This window comes from Biomphalaria glabrata, chromosome 17 (genome assembly GCF_947242115.1).
Source record: "Biomphalaria glabrata chromosome 17, xgBioGlab47.1, whole genome shotgun sequence".
Taxonomy (NCBI): domain Eukaryota; kingdom Metazoa; phylum Mollusca; class Gastropoda; family Planorbidae; genus Biomphalaria; species Biomphalaria glabrata.
In genome coordinates, this window is record NC_074727.1 from 16,657,150 (window position 1) to 16,675,516 (window position 18,367).

Sequence of the window (18,367 nt, forward strand, 5' to 3'; positions counted from 1 at the left end):
ATACTGCACTGGATGGATCGCAAAAATTACATAAATGTGGAAGGGTCCCTGTTTTAAGTCCCATGAAGCTAATAAACCAAAAAATTAAATTTGGCAGTGATATTATCATCATCAAAGTCCAATTGATTTACTGTTGTGGTTAATGTCACCATACAGGTCAAGAACTTCCCCCTAACCCTGTCAAGATAGAATGCAGCAAATATGAGACAGTTTCCACTTTCTCCCCCACAGATGGGTCACCATGATTCAAAGTTTGGCTTGAGAACCAAGTGAAATATGAACCAATGGGATAGTGGCCCATTCTGCACTGTGCATTAGTAGTTTGCTTGTTCAGACCAGGGCGCCTCATATGCTCCCAGACCCCGCAGGTATTTTGGGACTTGTCCACAACACTTAAACGACTTTTTTCCATTTATATCAATTTTATTGTTGCCAGAGCAACAGGCTTTTCTAAACTGGTGGTAAAAAAAAATGTTGCCTACTCCATCTCCTTTTCTTGGACTGAACCCAGTGATTTGTATAGGTTTTTTTTTTCAGGTATTATTCTACTCAAATTATTTTCATTTTCCATATTTCTTCAACAAATCCAAAAACATAACATCCAAAATATGAAAATAATAATACTTTTTTAATTAGTATAAAATCTTTTTTTATAAACAAATTATATATTTATAGTATGTCCATTAAATAATTCTAAATGCACATTAATATGAAATAATATCACAATGACATTATTTGCCATAGTATTTGACATATAAACAAAAACATGTAGTAATGGTTGAAATCAAGAAAATAAAAAGAAATGAAAAACAAAACAAGAGAGGGGAAGAGAGAAAGAGAGAGGGTGAGAGAGAGAGAGGGGCTATCTGGGTGATTATTAAATGCATTTATAAAAAAAAATATATAAAAATGATTGACCGGAATTTGAGCTCGTGGGCTAAGGCCTCCTCAAGCCAAAACCTTATTCACTCTACCAGCGAATCGCTTATGAACAAAGAAGGATTTATAGTTATCTGTTATAAGCTTCAAACTTTGAAGCAGCAACCTATAAAGGGGGCTAATTCAACTTATACCTCTACATCCATTTCTGTCCCTTGCTAGAAATACGAAACAAAATAATTACCAATAGTTACCTAATTCGTTAACTTTTAAAATTATTATTATATTTTTAGGTAAAAGAAATAATTGTGCAAAATTTCAGCTTGATCCAAAAATTGAGTGTGGGAAAAATGACGTGTACAAACTTTTTTTGAGTGAGTTGATCTAAAAAATGTGTAAAAAATTACAAATTAAGCGAAGTTGGCATTGCATTGCAATATCAATCTTGAGTATTTATGAGCGAGCAAAGTTCTTTAATGATGACATGATGGTCTGGCACCTAAGCTGTGAGCTCAAGTCCAACATGAATGTGTTGATGCCAGAGTCCTTTTCATTCTTCTTGCCTTCAAAGATGACAACCAGAAATATTTTAGGCTCAATTTGAGAGATGAAATAGGAGCTTTGAGGTCTCTGTAGGGAATAGAAGGAAAACCAACTGCAAATACATAAGGAAAAAAAAACAGAAAAAAAAACTAATTAAGTATAAAACTGTTATGCAGCTGGCTGAAATCAGAGTGTATTTATCTAAGAACTAAGTTCTGAGTTGCAAGAAAAAAAAAAGTGGAATAAAATTAAACGACAAAAAAACTTGTATAACCAGATGTAGTAAAGAACATTTTAATATATTTAGTATACATATATGATTACTATGTTGATTTTATTTCTATAATCAATGACCAAGTAAAGTGGTTTCAGGTGTATCCCTAAGTTTTCTGTGTTTTTTTATTTTTTGAGAGAAAATAAACTTTGATGCACGTTTTACAAATTGAAGATTTTGTTTTTAACCCATTAGTGACTTCTGCAGTTGGGAATATTTTCTTGTTTTTGCCCTAAAGCGTTATAGAACATTTCTAAAATCCCCTATTCAATATACTTGCTTTAAACTTTTTAAATAAAAGATTTCTTCTAGTTGCATTGCAAGCTTGGTTACAAATCATTGTAGAATTACTGATTCTATTTTTAGTAAATAATAATAATAAAAATAAATAATTTTTTAAAATAAAAGTATATATTTTTTTTAACTAGACATATCGTTCTATTTTTTAGTTTATTTATTAGCATTAGATTGTAAATATGATTATTTTTTCAAAATATTTATTTTTTAGGATTTTTTAAAAATTCAGAGTTAGGGTGTGGGAGGGGTTTTCCCTAATTGGAATTATGAGCTATTGGGTTAAATCTCACCTTTTCCATAAAGAAATAAATTTTGTCTATTTGATCCCTGGAATGGTCCACCAACATGATTATGTTAGGCCAATGTGGTTGATAGATAGATCTCTCCTATAATACAAAGAATACAATTTTTTTTGCTTGATTTTCATGAGCACAAGTGACTTTAAAATGTTTACATTCTCAGATTCTTCATTTCATTACTTTTATTTCAATTCAAAATATGTTCACATAATTAAAAAAAAATATGTGATTGATTGATAGCTGTAAGTTTTCTTTTACGTTAAAAGTAAACTACCCCCTTTCAGACCTTGCAATCTATGGGACAGATGATGTTAAGGTCATATGTTTCTTTGGCCAAGCGTTAATGAGCTGAGTTTCATGTGGCCAGTGCAATGACTAACCCCCTTTACATACCCAACTTAAGTCAGGTACCCAATAGAGTTTGGTGAACTCATAGGCATCTGTTAATGCCTGAAATTAAAATCCCACTCTTCACAGAGATTCAAGCCCAGTTCGGAAGCCAAGTGCTTTACCACTCAGCCAATACGCCCTTAAAAGTTTTCTTTGAAGTCCCTTTTACTTTGACACCCAATATATTTATATATATAAAAATAAAAAGAAAATCCAGTTTTGCAATGAAAGAGTGATAAACTTCTTTAGCTTGCATTACATTGCCATACAAGGGCTTCATTCTCATGAGTTTACTTGTATCTAAGTATAAATTCCGCTTGTAGCACTTTATTTATAAAAGGAATGTACAACATGTCTTGCCAACTTTTAGTCTTTCAAATAAAGACATTGTAACAAATAGTTTTCTTTTAAAAGAAAAAGTCCATAAGTTCATTAGTTAAATTAGGCTCGTTATGTATCAGTGTAATTTTCACCTCATTTTCCTGTAGCATTTATTCCAATAATAGTCGCTCAACAGAGGTCTTCTTTAACAGCCACATCTATATTTATACATATGAAAAAAGTCAAGACAAATTTTAAAAAATGCTTACACCAGGGAATGAAAATATGGGCTGGTAACTGGCCAATCCGACTCGTTCTTCAACATATTTTTGAGGATGATGGTATCCACCATCTCCAACTGGGCATTGAAGATTTTGAGTATCAAGTATAAGATATATATTGGAGGCATCTGATTTTTTGTGGAAAGCTTGAATTCTGTACAAAAAAAAGGTACAAGTTTACATATGAAAAATATCACAAATGCTTTGTGAATTAATTAAAAAAAATAACAATAAAATATTTAAATTTCTTAACAGGAATTAAATTGCTTTGTAAAAAAGTTGTATCTACAAATGAAGCCCATCCTAATCTCTTGCAAACCCGAAGATAACATATGAAGTCTCATCACTAACCAGCTACAATACAATATGAAACCAGCTGCAATACAATATGAAACCAGCTGCAATACAATATGAAACCAGCTACATTACAATATGAAAACATGTTTTTAAAAAAGTTCAATGAAAAAACTAATTTAGACATCTTTAAGCAATTTTTTTTTACTTGCTATTCAGTTTGAATCTATTGTAAATTCTTTTTTAACTAATAGTTTTAACAAACTGGGTGTGTACTATAACTATTGATTTTATAAAACAATTTCAACAGTTGGGCTGCTAAACTAAATTTCATATCCTGGTAAGGATTGACAATTTTTGAATTCCTGAATTTAGAACTGCAACCTACTCTAATAATTAACTGACACTTATCGGGGGAAAGTAAATTTTGATTGTACTCACCGTATATGTTAGAAATAAAACAAATATATTTGACCATTGCTGCCATGACTTTTAGCTATCACTGAGAACAAGCTTCTACTATATATTGACAATTCTTTTTTATTATTATTATTTTTTTTTACATTCTTACAAAAATTGGATTTTTGACACAAGTTAAATAAATCTTGTAGATTAAAAAAATCACAAACATTTTAGATATAAAAATAATAATAGCTAAGAAAGTTTTCTCCTATTCTTATTATGTGTTTACAGTTTACAATAAAATAGTAATTCACAGAATTTTTAAAAAATCATTTTTAGTATTACATTTTAGTAATTTAGAAAAAAAACTCAATATTTAATTTTTGTAAACGTCAGAAGTGTGGTTGTGTTGGATAAATCAGTTGGCTGCCTGAGAGGGGGGTACTTAAGCTGGAATACATTTGAAGAGCTTTTAATTCAAGATTGATTTGAGCTGAATAATGTTAGCAGCATCAGCGGTGAAACCTTCCAGGTACCTACTGTCGGTGCGTAGATTATGACATTCTAGCACCAATGTGTATTAAGTGCACTATTTTTGAACGCACTTTCTTTTTGTTGCCTTGCTTGTAAGTTAATAGAGTGTTTTTGTTCTGCTGGTGTAACGTTTGTTGAGATTCTTCTGTGTTCCCCTGTTTAGGGTGAGTATCTAAGGCATAACTGCGTTTCGCAGTTGTTTTGATGCCATAGTGATAGTCTACTAGACCTTTCTAGTTTGTCTTTACTTTGTCTTTACAGGGAGTTAGCTTGGGATTGGAAGTCTACGCTGGTGACTAAAGACAGCAGTGTCAGAGTGTGTTGTGTTTTCGAACATTAATGTGTATGTTGTGGGACAGCAAGGGGTAGAATTATTATTTAATTAATAAATTCACAGTATTAAAATGTTCCAAATTCAATGTCATTACTCCATTAGTTTGTCATCATACTTATATTTATATCATTAAATATTTACATTGTTACCAGTGAGTCATTTATTTATTGTAAGCACGAAGGTGCCTGGTTAAATGTCAGGGGCCCGGGCAAACGAGCTAAGGCCTTAACATAACCCTGACATCTACCCCTACATGTCCACAAAAGAGATGAGACCAGAGCACACTGAGCAAGCATGGATGACGTATATATACTAAAAAATTAACAGTAAACATTTGTCAAAAGCATAAAATCTTACCTGTTAAAAATGTCTTCAGGTGCTTTAGAAAGGTTTGCTTTCAATTCAATTGGAATTGTCTGCTTGCCCAGGACACCATAAAAGTATATACCAAACTGTAAAATTTAAAATTAAATAATTGTAAAATACAATTCATATAACAGCTTTAAAATATCAAGTTCTGGGATATGTAGTTTAAGTATCAAATATCACAAAAAGAAAGTCAGCAAAAAAAAAATCTAAATATTGCGAACATATTTTAATGATTTAATATTTGCAAGGCCAAAATAAAAAAAAAACTTCAATATATAAATAAATACTTCAAAGCACACTAGGCAAATGAGAAAGTATTTCTTTGTCAAGGAATGGAAAACCATATGGTCAGAATTGGATTGAAATAAATCAGATCTTAAAATTTCCTGATCTTTAACTTACACAGCAGTCTTTCTCAAGATCCAGTAGAGATTCCCTTGAGAAACACAGGGTAACTTAAATTTCAGGTTGGCATCCAATTAGCTTCCTTCAAGCCTATATTGGTGAAATGATAGAGAGATGGGAGGGACTTGGAAATAACATTAGGCCTCCCACAATTGATTCAGAGAATGAAATTTTGTCCTCGTCATGATCTTGATTTGACAAAAATGAAAACAAATCCAAGTTTAATCCCAAATGTTTAATCAAGTAAGAAGCATGCCTTGTTACCTTAGAAAGCAGGTGACCTTTCAGTTTGTACATCCAGGTATAAATAGGTGGATAGGGACTACTTTTGCTTGATGATCTCCCAAATGTAGATTTTACCTGAGGAATATGAAGAGCTACCTTTTATTTATTAGAAAATATCATGGCTCTTAAACAAGGAAAGAAAATGCTTGTATTTGCCTTAGACTTAATATTTTCTGAAGACTGTTCTTGTAATCTAAAGCACAAATTATGCTATTTGTGTACTTTTTAATAGTATCTGTTTTTTTCTGCCTTTCAAAGTATTTATAAATATAAATGTCTATTGACCAGTCTAATGGGGCAAGAGTCTGGAATAAGTGTAACTATTGAATTTAAGTTAAAGGCAATATACAAGCAAATATATAGCTATTTTTTAGATTTATAAGATTGAACTTATATTTTTAACACTATGATTTCAACTATCTTTTAATCCCATGAGGTTTAAAGATAACAAACAATGTGTGGCATTTATAGTGTTAACAAACATGAACATTAACATATAAAGGCATACAAAATACAATATGTAACTATATCTAAATAAAAATTCACAGGTTTTGTAAACATCTATATGATGTTTGTAATTATTAACCTTTTGAGTCCAACTAGACAATTTTATTCTTGTTTTTTTTTTTTTTTTTGTAAGATAGCTAAATAGTGTTCCATTTCAGACTATGAATATCAAAGAGTTAAAAATGATTTACACATTTTTTATGGTAACAACTTTTTGCACTTATATGGGAACTTCAACAACTGAGATGACTACTGCATTAATTTTCTCACTTTACACAATTCTACACAGGGGAAGTTAAGGGAAAGTATGGTATACAACTGTAAGTAGGTTGTAAGACAGGACAAACTTCAAGAAACAGCTTGAGACTATTTACCTATTATTCTCTTGGTCTTTCTCTTGCAAAACAAGTTTTAATATCTGAAGTTGCATGATATCAGGATTGGTTAATTTGAGGGAGTTTTACTAGGTCCAATATTTAAGCCTTTCCATAAGGATATATCACCAGCCATTTGTACATATGTGATTTTTATTTGCTGCAGAGGCATCTAAATTACAAAGTGGTGAGATTCTATATCTTATGCTATGTTTCAGTAGATTAAACCTATAATCCAATGAATATTTTCTTAAGAAGCCACTGCCCTATTTCATCCCAGACTTACTTCTTTAATAGGTATCTTTGATCCCCATTCATTCAGTTTGGCATGGGCTTGGTAGAGCTCCATAGTAGCTTGAAGGAAGTTCCAAGAGGAGATTTTAATCTGAGCATTAAGCATGTGACAGAGACTCTCACACTCTAGACTATGGAGAGTTGAAAACAAAATTCATAAGTGTCACAAGTACCTTAAAAAAAAAATTGAATTGTAGTTTTGTTCCCCCTACATTTTTGAATACAATTGACCTTTAAGCATGGAATGAGTTTCCTTTTAGCATGATGACTAGATCTATATGAAGCATACTTTTGTTAAAGCGATACCCTGTACATTATGGAACAATTAATAGGTAACTAAACATACCAAAATACAGTTTTTAATGAGACCACCAACGGATGATGAAATCCTTTCATATGATCTTTTACAATTTCTTCTAAAATCATGACTAGATCTTCAAAGTTCATCCACTGTTTCAGACTCCCAAGGCTGGAGAGCTGTTCAAAACTTAGAACAGTTAAGCAAAATAAATATATATAAGCAGTGCTTTTTTTATAAAATAAATAGGTGCCAGTTCTTGGTGATGGATTTCCTAACTTTTAACTACTAATAAATTAATAATAAACATTAAAATACAAGAAAAGTAATACTTTTTTTTACCACATTGAAAAATGTGCCGGTATGCCGTACCTGTGCGTACCATCACAAACAAAGCACTGTATATAAGTGTATAAAGGAAAAATATGGGTTAATAATAAATCTATAGAATTTGATAAAATAAAAGTTTTCAATTCTGATTATAAAGGGTGCAGTATTTCACATGACCATAAATCTAATGCAGACAAACATAAAGGACCAATAAAAAGTGACAAAGCCATAATAATTTGATTTTGTTTTTTATTTTATCTGCTTAGCTGTTTTTTTTATATGTATCAAACTCTTTATTAGATTATCATTTAGTAAGAATGAATATAAAGGACTAAAAAAAAATGACAACCATAACAATTTTGATTTTTTTTTTATTTTACCTTCTATGGGGCATGGTGGCTGAGTTATAAAGTGCTTGGCTTTTAAACCAAATGGTCTAGGGTTTGAATATTGCTGAAGACTGGGGTTTTGAATTTTAGACATCCATTAGTCTACCCTACTCTAATAGGTACCTGACATTAGTTGAGAAAAGTAAAAGCGTTTGGTCATTGTACTAACCACATTTCACTCTTGTTAACCGTCGACCATAGAAACAAATGACCTTAAATAAATCTGAAAAATGTAATTTACTTTTTTTATTTTAATGTATAAAACACTTCATTACATTATCATTTAGCAAGTACATACAAACAAACTGAAGGATACAACTCAATCATTTTTAGCCTGCCCCGAACAAAGAAAGACAACTGTCCACTGATGTGAGCCAAAAGCTTGTCAGTTTCTGCTGAGCTACTTCTCTCCCTATCACCATGGGGCAACAGAAACGTTTCCATGCGCTGAAATTCTTGCAGAAGCATAGAGTAGATAGACTTGGCACTCTGAAAAAAAAGCAGAAATCTATAGGCCCCTGCTCTTTAAAAACACAATGAAAAAAAAAATAAATCCATACGTTTTTTTTTTTAAAGGGAGACTACTCAAGATTTATTTATAAGCAATTAAGTGTATTTTTGTAAGGAAAGAACATTATCGTTGATTAGGTTGCATAATTGAATAAAATCAACGATGATATTGTCGATTAAGAGAGAAAGAGTTAACAGTCAATGTTTTTGGTGATTGTAAGGTCTCACATTTTTCTTCATTGTTATTAAAAATCTTTTCCTGTTTACCTCATTGAGTTGCCTCCCTTAAAATTATTACAATATCAATAAAATTGATTCTTATCATATATTTTTAATTAAGCTTTCCTTAAAGGGTTCAGGTGATACAAATTTCCATTCTTTAGTTCTGTATTTCTGTTCAGAAGAAGACATAGAAAATCATATTACTTACATCTTTGGAGCGCACAATCTGAGTGAACCTCTTCTGCCCTAAAAATACTAGATTGCAATAGCTCCTCTCAGCAGTGGCCAGCTGGGACAGACATTGGAGAGTTTCTCCCCAGGATGCAGCAGTACTAAACTTATGACCATCTTTCTCATTGTCCTGTGCCAAAGTTCACAAACAATTACTCAGTTTGAATACATAACAGATTTTCTTTCTATGATGATTAAAGAGAATGTATTAACCCATTTGTGTCTACTTCTATTTATGTATAAATGAATCAGATTCACTGAGGGACAAAAAGAAAACAAGAATGTAAGTTTCAAATAAATTTTCAACTTAATAATCAATGAGTAAAAGGTAAAAACTGAGAATAAGACATGAAATATGTTTGAAAAAAAAACAACAAATTAACAGAGAGTTATTTTCTTTTATACAGGATGTGATGTTATATTAAACTGAAACATAAACAAATAAAAAAAACCACTATATTTTTAATTTGTAGCAACATAGTAGGAAATTACTTTTGAAAAACAAAACCTTTACACTAGTCATTGCAGACATTTATGTTTTGCCCAATTTTCTTTGATTAATGAACTGCAAAGGTAATGTAAATATAAATAAATATTTAAAAAAAAACTTCTATAGAAAATATTTGCGACGAGAAGGCATGGAACCACCACTCTACTTCTTATAGCTGAGTGTAAAAATCACAAATATTTGTATTGCACATTTTAATCTACCAGATAAGGATTTGTGGTTAAAAAAAAACCTCAATGCTCTTGCAATTATCACCAAACAACACCCCAAAGCCACAAGCTAAACAACAAACAAACCACTAGTTCTTTGGCCTTGTCAAAGTTGGATTGACTCAGCAGCTGGAAATAGTGTTCCAGTACAGACTCTTCATGTGTTACAGACGAGTTATTGGGACATCCTAGAACTGATTCCTTCGAAGACATTTTCTCTGCCTGAAATATAGAAATGATTTACTATAGATAGAATCTCATCAGGAATAATTTATCATGAAAGCAATTATCAAAGAACTGAGCATATCATTTTTGTTCTGTTAGATAAGTTTTTCATAAGGCTGATGAAGACTATTCACCAGTTTTAAGTTTAAGGCCAAGAAAATACCCCCAGAACAGTTTCTTTAGTAGAATGTGACAATCTTTTTTGGGTTCATTTGTCATTAAGATCTATCTTTGCAAGCCTCAGTTAAAAAGAACAACATGCTATTAGCAAGATCCACTTGTCTTTATCATAACTGGATTTCTGATGCCATAGTTCAGAGATGCATTTGAATTTGCATGACTTTCACATTAGCAGCAGTTTCCTTTTTCAGTTTAGACATATTTTTTTTTCAAATTCAACATTTTTCTACAATAGGAAATCAAAATATGAAATAGTTGTTGTTTTTTTTTTAAAATAAGTAATAAATCTGCAATATCAAGCAATATTATATAAATAATGGTTTCTTACTTTTTTAGCATTATTTAAACTGTCATGACTTGTGTACAATTTTTAGTACAGCATGCAAATGTTTAAGTTATGAACATATTCATTGAAACAAAATGCAATTCTTTAAATACAAAAACGAACAACAAATGAATAGGAAAAATTTTGCATATATATTTTAGTTAACTAAATAAAAAATAATATTTATTCCTTGGCACAGTATTGAATTTAAATCTAAAACTCTTGTGCCATTAAAAAGGAATAAATATAATATGAATATAAATAATCTAAATCTTTTGGATTCCATTTGATGGGAATAAAATTTAAATTTTGTTTTACAACCTCCTATAAAATGTATACTGAAGCATTGACAATTTCCTAAACCAATTTACATATTACAAAAAAACTCAATGAAAGATGAAAATATTACAAATAAAAGTGCACTATACATCAAGATATTGACAAATTCCTACATAATCTTCAGGATGAGCAAGAAAAAGAAGTTTATTGAATATCCATGAAACCTATTATTTATTCCATTTCATATTTATTGATTATTACAATTCAGATTTATCACACAAGAAGGGAAATAACACTTGAATATTATATATTTAGAAAAATGATTCATAGTAATTTAAAAACATGAAATGGAAAAAAAATATTGAAGGAAGTCATTGCTTCTTATATGTAGAAGTTACTGAATGACAACGAATGGCAGCAATACAATCAAATATCAAGAAAACTCAGAGAAAATGAAAAGAAACAAAAAGAAACAAAAAGAAACACTTTGCCATTGAACTGACCACAGAAAACATCCATATATACAAGTCATTTGTGTCACCCATCCTTTTATTAAGCAAAGATAACAATTACATAATGGTAAGTTTTAAATCAAAATCTTAAACTCAATTCAATTTTTGCTACAGATAAAAGAAGTATTTAGGTTTCTTAGAAATAGAGTAATTATAATTACATTTAGTAAGTTCATTTTTATAGGTTGATTTAAGAATATCTCTAGCTAGTCACATACTAAAAGAAAAAAAAAACTCAAGAAAAGATTTCCAGTAACTGAATAAGTCACGAGTAAGTATACCCAATTTTGAACTTGAGACTCTCTGTCTAGCAGCCAAGGTCTACCGATACTATATGGTGACAAACTGTGGAAAATGATATTTAATATTATGAATCAAGCCTAATCCCAATAAAGAAAGCTATTAGAGACTGGCAAATAGAAATTCTTCACCGCTCCACAAACAGAAAGAGTGAAGAGTGAATTAACTGAATAGAATTGAAAGCATTAAAAAATGCTTGTCAGATTTAATCATTAAAAATGTATCTATGATACAAATGAAATAATGCAAGTTAAGCCTACATGTTCTGAAAGAGTTTAGTACTATACCTTTACCATAGGACACAGTTTCAAATTCAGTAACGCTATGTGGGTATATGTGTGTTAGAGTTAATGGCATGCTACGTTATATTTACCAAGTCAGAAGGAGTGGGGTCAACGATAGCCCACTTGTGGTGTTTCTTAGACCTAGAAAAATAAATAGTGAAGTTACTCTTTGATTGACCTACATGGGATAGACCAATTTTCTGTAAATTAAACTAAAATGAGAATTTTTTTTTTACACAGTTGACTATTTTTGTTTAAATTTAAAATGAAACAGCTTAATTATTAAAACGTAAACTGCTTATAATTTATGCCATTGCATGGAAACTCAAACATGTTTTTTTTTAATTGCTTGTTCTTATATAAAAGTGTCGACATTTTAAAAATGCTCTTCCATTTTGATGTTAGAAGACAAAAATAGATCAAAACTAAAACTATTTGCAACACTTTTGTTTGTTTATTGATTATGTAAGGCCAAGATGAGTACATAACAAGCACAAAAGAAGTGGGAATAGACATTGAGAGGCCAAGAGACTAAATATTTAATTAGTTAAAATGTTTTCATACCAACTACATTTATAAATGTTATAGGACAATCATTTGAAATGAAAGTGTTTAAAATTATGATCATCTGCATTGGGATACTAATTTGAAATGAAAGTGTTTAAAATTATAATCATCTGTTTCAGGGTGGGATTTCAGCTTGTTGACTCCGGGTAGACATAAGTTCCTCGAGTTCCCAGGTTCCCCACCTCAACAGTTTAAACCCAAGCAAATAATATCGGCATCGAAGCACTGACTGGCTAACCTGAATACAGGTTTTCAAATGAACATGTAGTGAATACCAACAGTTGTTCAATGTGAACGATATTAAGGATAACGTAAGTTAATGTACATTAGTTAACAACAAGATTGTACGTTTAACAATTTAATGAATATATGATTTGATGAGGCATACATTATGAATAAATATCTTGCGTGCACATCTTGTTTGGTATTTTCTTTTGAGCACCATAAGGTTTCGTAAGTTTCTGTTCCTAAGGATGCACTATATTGGTGTCATTGTTCTCTTGTTTTGCCTTGAGATGGAGTGTGAGCGTGAAAGGTGTGTTATTGAAACTTATTGGTGTGATATTGGACTAATTATTAATCAAATGCTAACATCAATGATACTGATGTATATGTAAATATGTTGGTAACTTACAATTAAGTATTATTAAATATTGTTCCTGTTGACATCTGTTGTTATTCACTAAATTTCAGTTGAATAACTTTTATTCAATGTGTGTATTTTACATGCTATTACCTTTATGTTCTTGCATTACTCTGTTCAGGCTGGGGATACGGGACCATAATATCATACCCTAGCTAATCTGAAATCCCACCCTGACAATCTGCATTGGGACACTAATTTGAAATGAAAGTGTTTAAAATTATAATCATCTGCATTAAATGTATTTAAAATTTCTAATGAAACATTTAAAATTTATCTAGTTTGAATCTGATATACTTTATCTTATCTTATAATTTGTTGATGCTCCTTAAAAAAGATTATTAGATCATATATCACTCAAATAATAAACACAGTACAGAGATTCTCAACAAAGATGTTGAAAAAAATAATGAAAATGAAAGCACAAAAGCTAGAGAAATCCTTGCACCCATGAACTGCACAAGTCCATAGTACAAAGAACAAAAGTCCTTCTACTATCAGAGCATGTAACTCTATAAAGTCAACAAGTGTAATGGGTCTGGTCACATGAAATATATTCAGTTTAAATTTCAAAACTATAATGTTGTTTATTTAAATATCAAAGAGTTTGTTTCTAGTTTGTACAGGCTGAGTTGTAGTTCAGGCTTATGTGGTGGAATATTTTAACATTAAGTGGCCACAAAAAATGTTTATGCTGCAGGTAGGCCTCTACATATTTTGAAAACTGGTCAACATTATTCCAGTTAAATGTATGACTAGGGCATAAGCACAACTTCATTAGCTTTTCATTAGTTTATATATTGTTTAATTTTTGTGTAAAAAATAATTATTAATATTTTACCTTTCAAACTATGAAAAATCTAAATAGTTTTAAAAAAAATTATCAAATATTATTATAATTTTTAAAAAATTATAGAGAACAATTAATATTATTATAATCAAACCTAAACCAATATTTTATATATAGGCCTATCTAATTTTTTAAATTAAATCAAAAGAGAGAAAAGTCTAAATAGTTTTAAAAAATTATCAAATATTATTTTAATTTTTAAAAAATTATAGAGAACAATTAATATTATAATCAAACCAAAACCAATATTTCATATATATCTAATTTTTAAATTAAATCAAAAGAGAGGGAATGGTCGATGCAGAAGCTCAATAACTATCTATATCTCTAGGGTCATTATGATTTTTTAAAGAACAGATATATGCCCTATTAAGGCTAGTACAGGCCTACCTAATTGTTAGTACAAGCAGCTTAAAAATGCAAAATAGTTCATAAAATTGTAAAAACCAAAATAAATGTGCACCCCAAAAGATATATACAGGGGTGCCACCCATGAGACCAAGTAAACCCTGAAACCCGAATTTCCAAATTTTACAAACCCTGAAATCATAAACCCCAAACTTTACCAACCCTGAAACGTACCGCATATACAATTTAAGCACCAAAATTTTACGAAAGCAGAACAGTATTAAACTACCTAGATCTATATCATAATATGCCCCCCATGTTTTAAATATGTAATTAGTAAGCCTATCATTATAATAAATAGAGTTTGTGTGTATTTATTGATAAAGCTTGTAGTACAAGTTAAGAGGATGTAGTACAATTTTATATTAACAATGTTTGTACACCCCCCCCCCCCCCCCAAACCCACAGTTACTTTAAATGATGTTTCTCTCTTAACATTTTTTCCCTCATTATTCATTTGAAGCAGCCTACTTTAATCAACATTGATAAAACTGATTCCATCAACGTACATGCATTGACCTGTAAATCTATTGCAACAAGATAAAATTGATTTTGAGATTTAGTCCAGATCTACTCCAAAATGAACATTTAGATTTAGTTTCTAATATTTAAATGTAGACCTAGATGGCTAGAATGTGCTGGACTGCTTATACATAATTATAATTTATTTTTATAAATCTATTGACCAATCGATCTATTTTTTCTAGCCTCTAAGTCTTCAGGCGAACGCAAACTTATTAATTTAATTCTTCAATCATTGATTCTAGTTCTGATCTAAAAACAATGTAAATATCCTAAATGCCTAAATCTAGATCCTATTTCTATAATACTCTAGACCAATACAGCTCTAGACATAGGCTAAGGCTCTATGCCTATATGGAACCTATACAAATATTAAAATATAAAACACGGAAAGAAAAAAAATATATATAATTTCTCACTCGTGAATTTTGTTTTCTTTCTATTTCTAGATCTATTCTAGGACTAGCCGCTAGGTACGCGAGTAGATCTAGACTATTCTAGACTATATCTATACTAAATACAAGACTTTACAGTCTAGATCATATCTAGATTGATCATAGAAATAGATCTAGACTCTAAATCAAGGCGCGTTCCATAGATTTAGACATTCTCTATAGATCTAGAATGTTTACACTTTTTTGTCACTTAAAAAAATAATACTGTACTGGTAAATAAAGTTTAGTGCGCATGCAAAGTGAAAGTCTCGCGAATCGCGAGATATGAGACTGGTCGATTTTGTTTAAAAATGGCGGCTCGCGAATCGGAACCAACAAACTAAAATTAACGGGGGAAAATGACCAGAAATTTCAAAAAAATCTAAATCAACTAAAACCCTGGATTTTAACAAAATTGTAGAAGGCAAACCAGGAGGGGGAAAAATCGGACCCCTCAAAACACTCATTTCCGGGTTATCCCGAAAAGTGGCACCTCTGGATATATAATAATATGAAGAAATGACACACATACACAAAATAATATTGTCAAGCAAGAATGACAGTGGAAATAGTTTTTAAAGAATAGCAGGTGTCAACAGAGTATAGAGTCTTGGCTTCAGTGTGTTAAATAACCGAGTCAAACAAAAACAAAAAGGACAAGATTGACAAATATAATTGGCATTGGCAAAGGATTTTTTTTTAAATTTTAAAGCAATGTTATGGATTTAAAATCTAAATATCTGAGATCTAGAAATTGTGACCTAGACTCTAGTCAATCTTGATCTTTGATTTAGCTAGAATATATGTATAGGCTATAGATTCTATTTAAATATATCATTCATTGAATTTAGTTACCCTAATTTTAAATATAAATATATTTTTGATTGACAACATTTTAGTGCAAGATCTAGAATTTAGAATCTAGATCTAGTCTAGATCTAGATTTAGTAGATTCTAAGGTCCATCAATTTTTTTTTATATTTATTTTTATTTTTTTTACCAGCTCCTAAACAAGTTTAAATTATTAGTTAAGTTTTCTATCACTGTTGACCATGACTGTTGTAGACTCTAGTCCAAGATTATTATTTATATTATCTTTTAGCTAGGTCTCTAGTCTCTAGTTTAATATAGACCTAGTACTCTATTACTTTAGTACTTTAGTTTAGATCTAGATTCTAGATATTTGAAATTTCTAGAAATCTAGGCTCTAGAAGTCTAGACCTCTGTTTAGTCAACTGTTTAGTATGAAAGTATGTATTACTAGTATCTAGATCTGGCAAAAAGTTTGTTTAAGCTTAGGCTTAGCCTTAGTAAAACAAAATTAGTTCAAAATATAGATCTATAAAAAAAATAACTAGATCTATATTAATATTTATATAAAATTAAAAATATAAGTATAAGTAAGAGTCCAGAGTAAGACTAAGACTACTAAGTTTACTAAGAGTAACAACAAACATTACATGTTAAGTCTAAGTCTTAGAAGTTATTTTTATTGTTAACGTCTGATCTAGATTGATTCATTGAAGTTGAAGTATGATTCATTGATTGAAGATTTAGATTATTATGATTATCTACTTCTAGAGTATCTTAGAGTATCTATTCTAGAGTGACGGTTCCTGAGACCGAGTCTAGTCTTAGGTCTAGATATAAAAATATATAAATTAATACGAAGATCTTGATGAAGTGTTTAAGCAGATATATCATATAAATCTAGATCTTCTTATCTAGTATAGATCTAGATGTCGTATAGATCTATACTAGTCTAGAACAATAGAGCTAACGCCTAAATCTATTAAAAAAATGATATTTGTGACAATTTGTCCTATGTTCTTGTTTGCAATAATTTCGTTTCGGAAAATAAAAAATGTAAATAAATTTTAGTTTTTCATTTTGTCAGTGTTTTAATTAACTGGTTATTTCACACTAGACCTAGGTATTTTAAGTTATGTTTGATAAGTAAAACATTTAAAATAGGCCTACTTTTTAAAAAAGACAATACCTCATTAAGGCTCCTTTATGCAACTTATTGAGCGATTGTTTTTCTCTCCAAACAAAAATTCTAAGCTCCAAGAAAGAATTATTGGCCAGTAAAATCTTTTTCCAGAAATTGTCTAAAGCTCAGACAGTGGATATACACGGGCGCATCGGGGGGGGGGGAGATCGGTAGGGGCGATCGCCCCCACACACTCGTCCGCCCCCCCCCCTTTGACGAATTTTAGTAAAGAAATCACACAATTTGTATACGAATTTATTAGTTATGTTAATAATATATACTAATTATTTATATTTCAACCTATTTCTAGATTATTTAGCCCCCCCCCACTAGTATGTTGGCTGATTTGGAGGAATGTGGAGGTGGCGATGGCATCAACCCCCCCCCCTAAACTTTAGAGTGGGGGGGCGTTCCAATTTATTTGCAAAAATCACTGCTTGTTAACATATTCAGTTAAATATCTATATAATTAAAACTTGTTATTGATATTTTAACTAATATTACGTTGTTCCCCTGTTATCCGATTGAGTGGGGTGGAGTGGGGTCGAATACATCTACTGCTCTTCCCACCTAAGTCCTTTAAGTGGAGGGGAGCGGTCCTACTTTTATTTAGAAATCATAGTTTGTGAACAAAATTAGTTGAATAACTATAGGCTATAATTTTTTTATTATGTCGCTAAACTTCTGGTATCTTATCCGATTCGGTGAGGTCTACTGCCCTCCCCACTCTAGTCCTCTGAGTGAGGGGGCGGTCCTATTTTTATGAAAAAATCATAGTTTAGGAACAAAATTTGTTGAATATCTATTTTATATAAGTCACATATTGATGTTTTAACCCATTTTGTATATTATGTCGCACACACACTCTGATCTCAAATTTTATCATTAGTAAATATAAAATGAAATAGGGTTGTACCGGGTGGGAGAGGCAATACATGCAATCAGGGGCGGACTGGGTATCAAAATCGGCCCGGGCATTACCATATAAACCGGCCCACAAATGAATGGCATCATATCATGGGCGTTTTTAGGTGGAGGGGATTTTTTCTACCCCCCTCTGCAATGT

The 18,367-nt window shown here is 30.8% G+C and overlaps 1 protein-coding gene and 1 long non-coding RNA gene across 8 annotated transcripts; one reads left to right on the top strand and one right to left on the bottom strand.

The window, feature by feature from the left end:
* Positions 1 to 609: 609 nt before the first annotated feature.
* On the bottom strand, positions 610 to 17,150 carry LOC106051323 (KICSTOR subunit 2-like). Of its 7 annotated transcripts, XM_056015642.1 has the most exons (14): positions 16,769 to 17,150; positions 15,841 to 15,922; positions 11,974 to 12,025; positions 11,582 to 11,645; positions 9,867 to 10,001; positions 9,040 to 9,192; positions 8,416 to 8,588; positions 7,429 to 7,569; positions 7,075 to 7,213; positions 5,887 to 6,003; positions 5,206 to 5,300; positions 3,273 to 3,438; positions 2,284 to 2,379; positions 610 to 1,509 (listed from the first exon to the last, which is right to left on the bottom strand). In XM_056015642.1, the coding sequence occupies exons 5-14, from the start codon at positions 9,990 to 9,992 to the stop codon at positions 1,333 to 1,335; spliced, it is 1,383 nt and encodes a 460-aa protein (XP_055871617.1). In that variant the 5' UTR covers positions 9,993 to 10,001; positions 11,582 to 11,645; positions 11,974 to 12,025; positions 15,841 to 15,922; positions 16,769 to 17,150; the 3' UTR covers positions 610 to 1,332. The 7 variants fall into 7 exon arrangements, with proteins under 7 accessions (XP_055871617.1, XP_055871616.1, XP_055871615.1 ...); XM_056015641.1 differs by lacking the exon at positions 15,841 to 15,922; XM_056015640.1 differs by lacking the exon at positions 11,582 to 11,645.
* LOC129923646 (uncharacterized) lies at positions 4,526 to 4,996 on the top strand. Its single transcript, XR_008775624.1, has 2 exons — positions 4,526 to 4,678; positions 4,776 to 4,996. It is a non-coding gene; the product is annotated as an uncharacterized LOC129923646 (long non-coding RNA).
* Positions 17,151 to 18,367: the final 1,217 nt, after the last annotated feature.

Coding starts and splice junctions, on each gene's coding strand:
- LOC106051323 (XM_056015638.1), bottom strand. Junction 10,002..11,973: donor ACCCCACTCCTTCTGACTTG/GTAAATATAACG, acceptor TCTATATTTCAG/GCAGAGAAAATGTCTTCGAA. Junction 9,193..9,866: donor ACAAGGCCAAAGAACTAGTG/GTTTGTTTGTTG, acceptor ACTTTGGCACAG/GACAATGAGAAAGATGGTCA.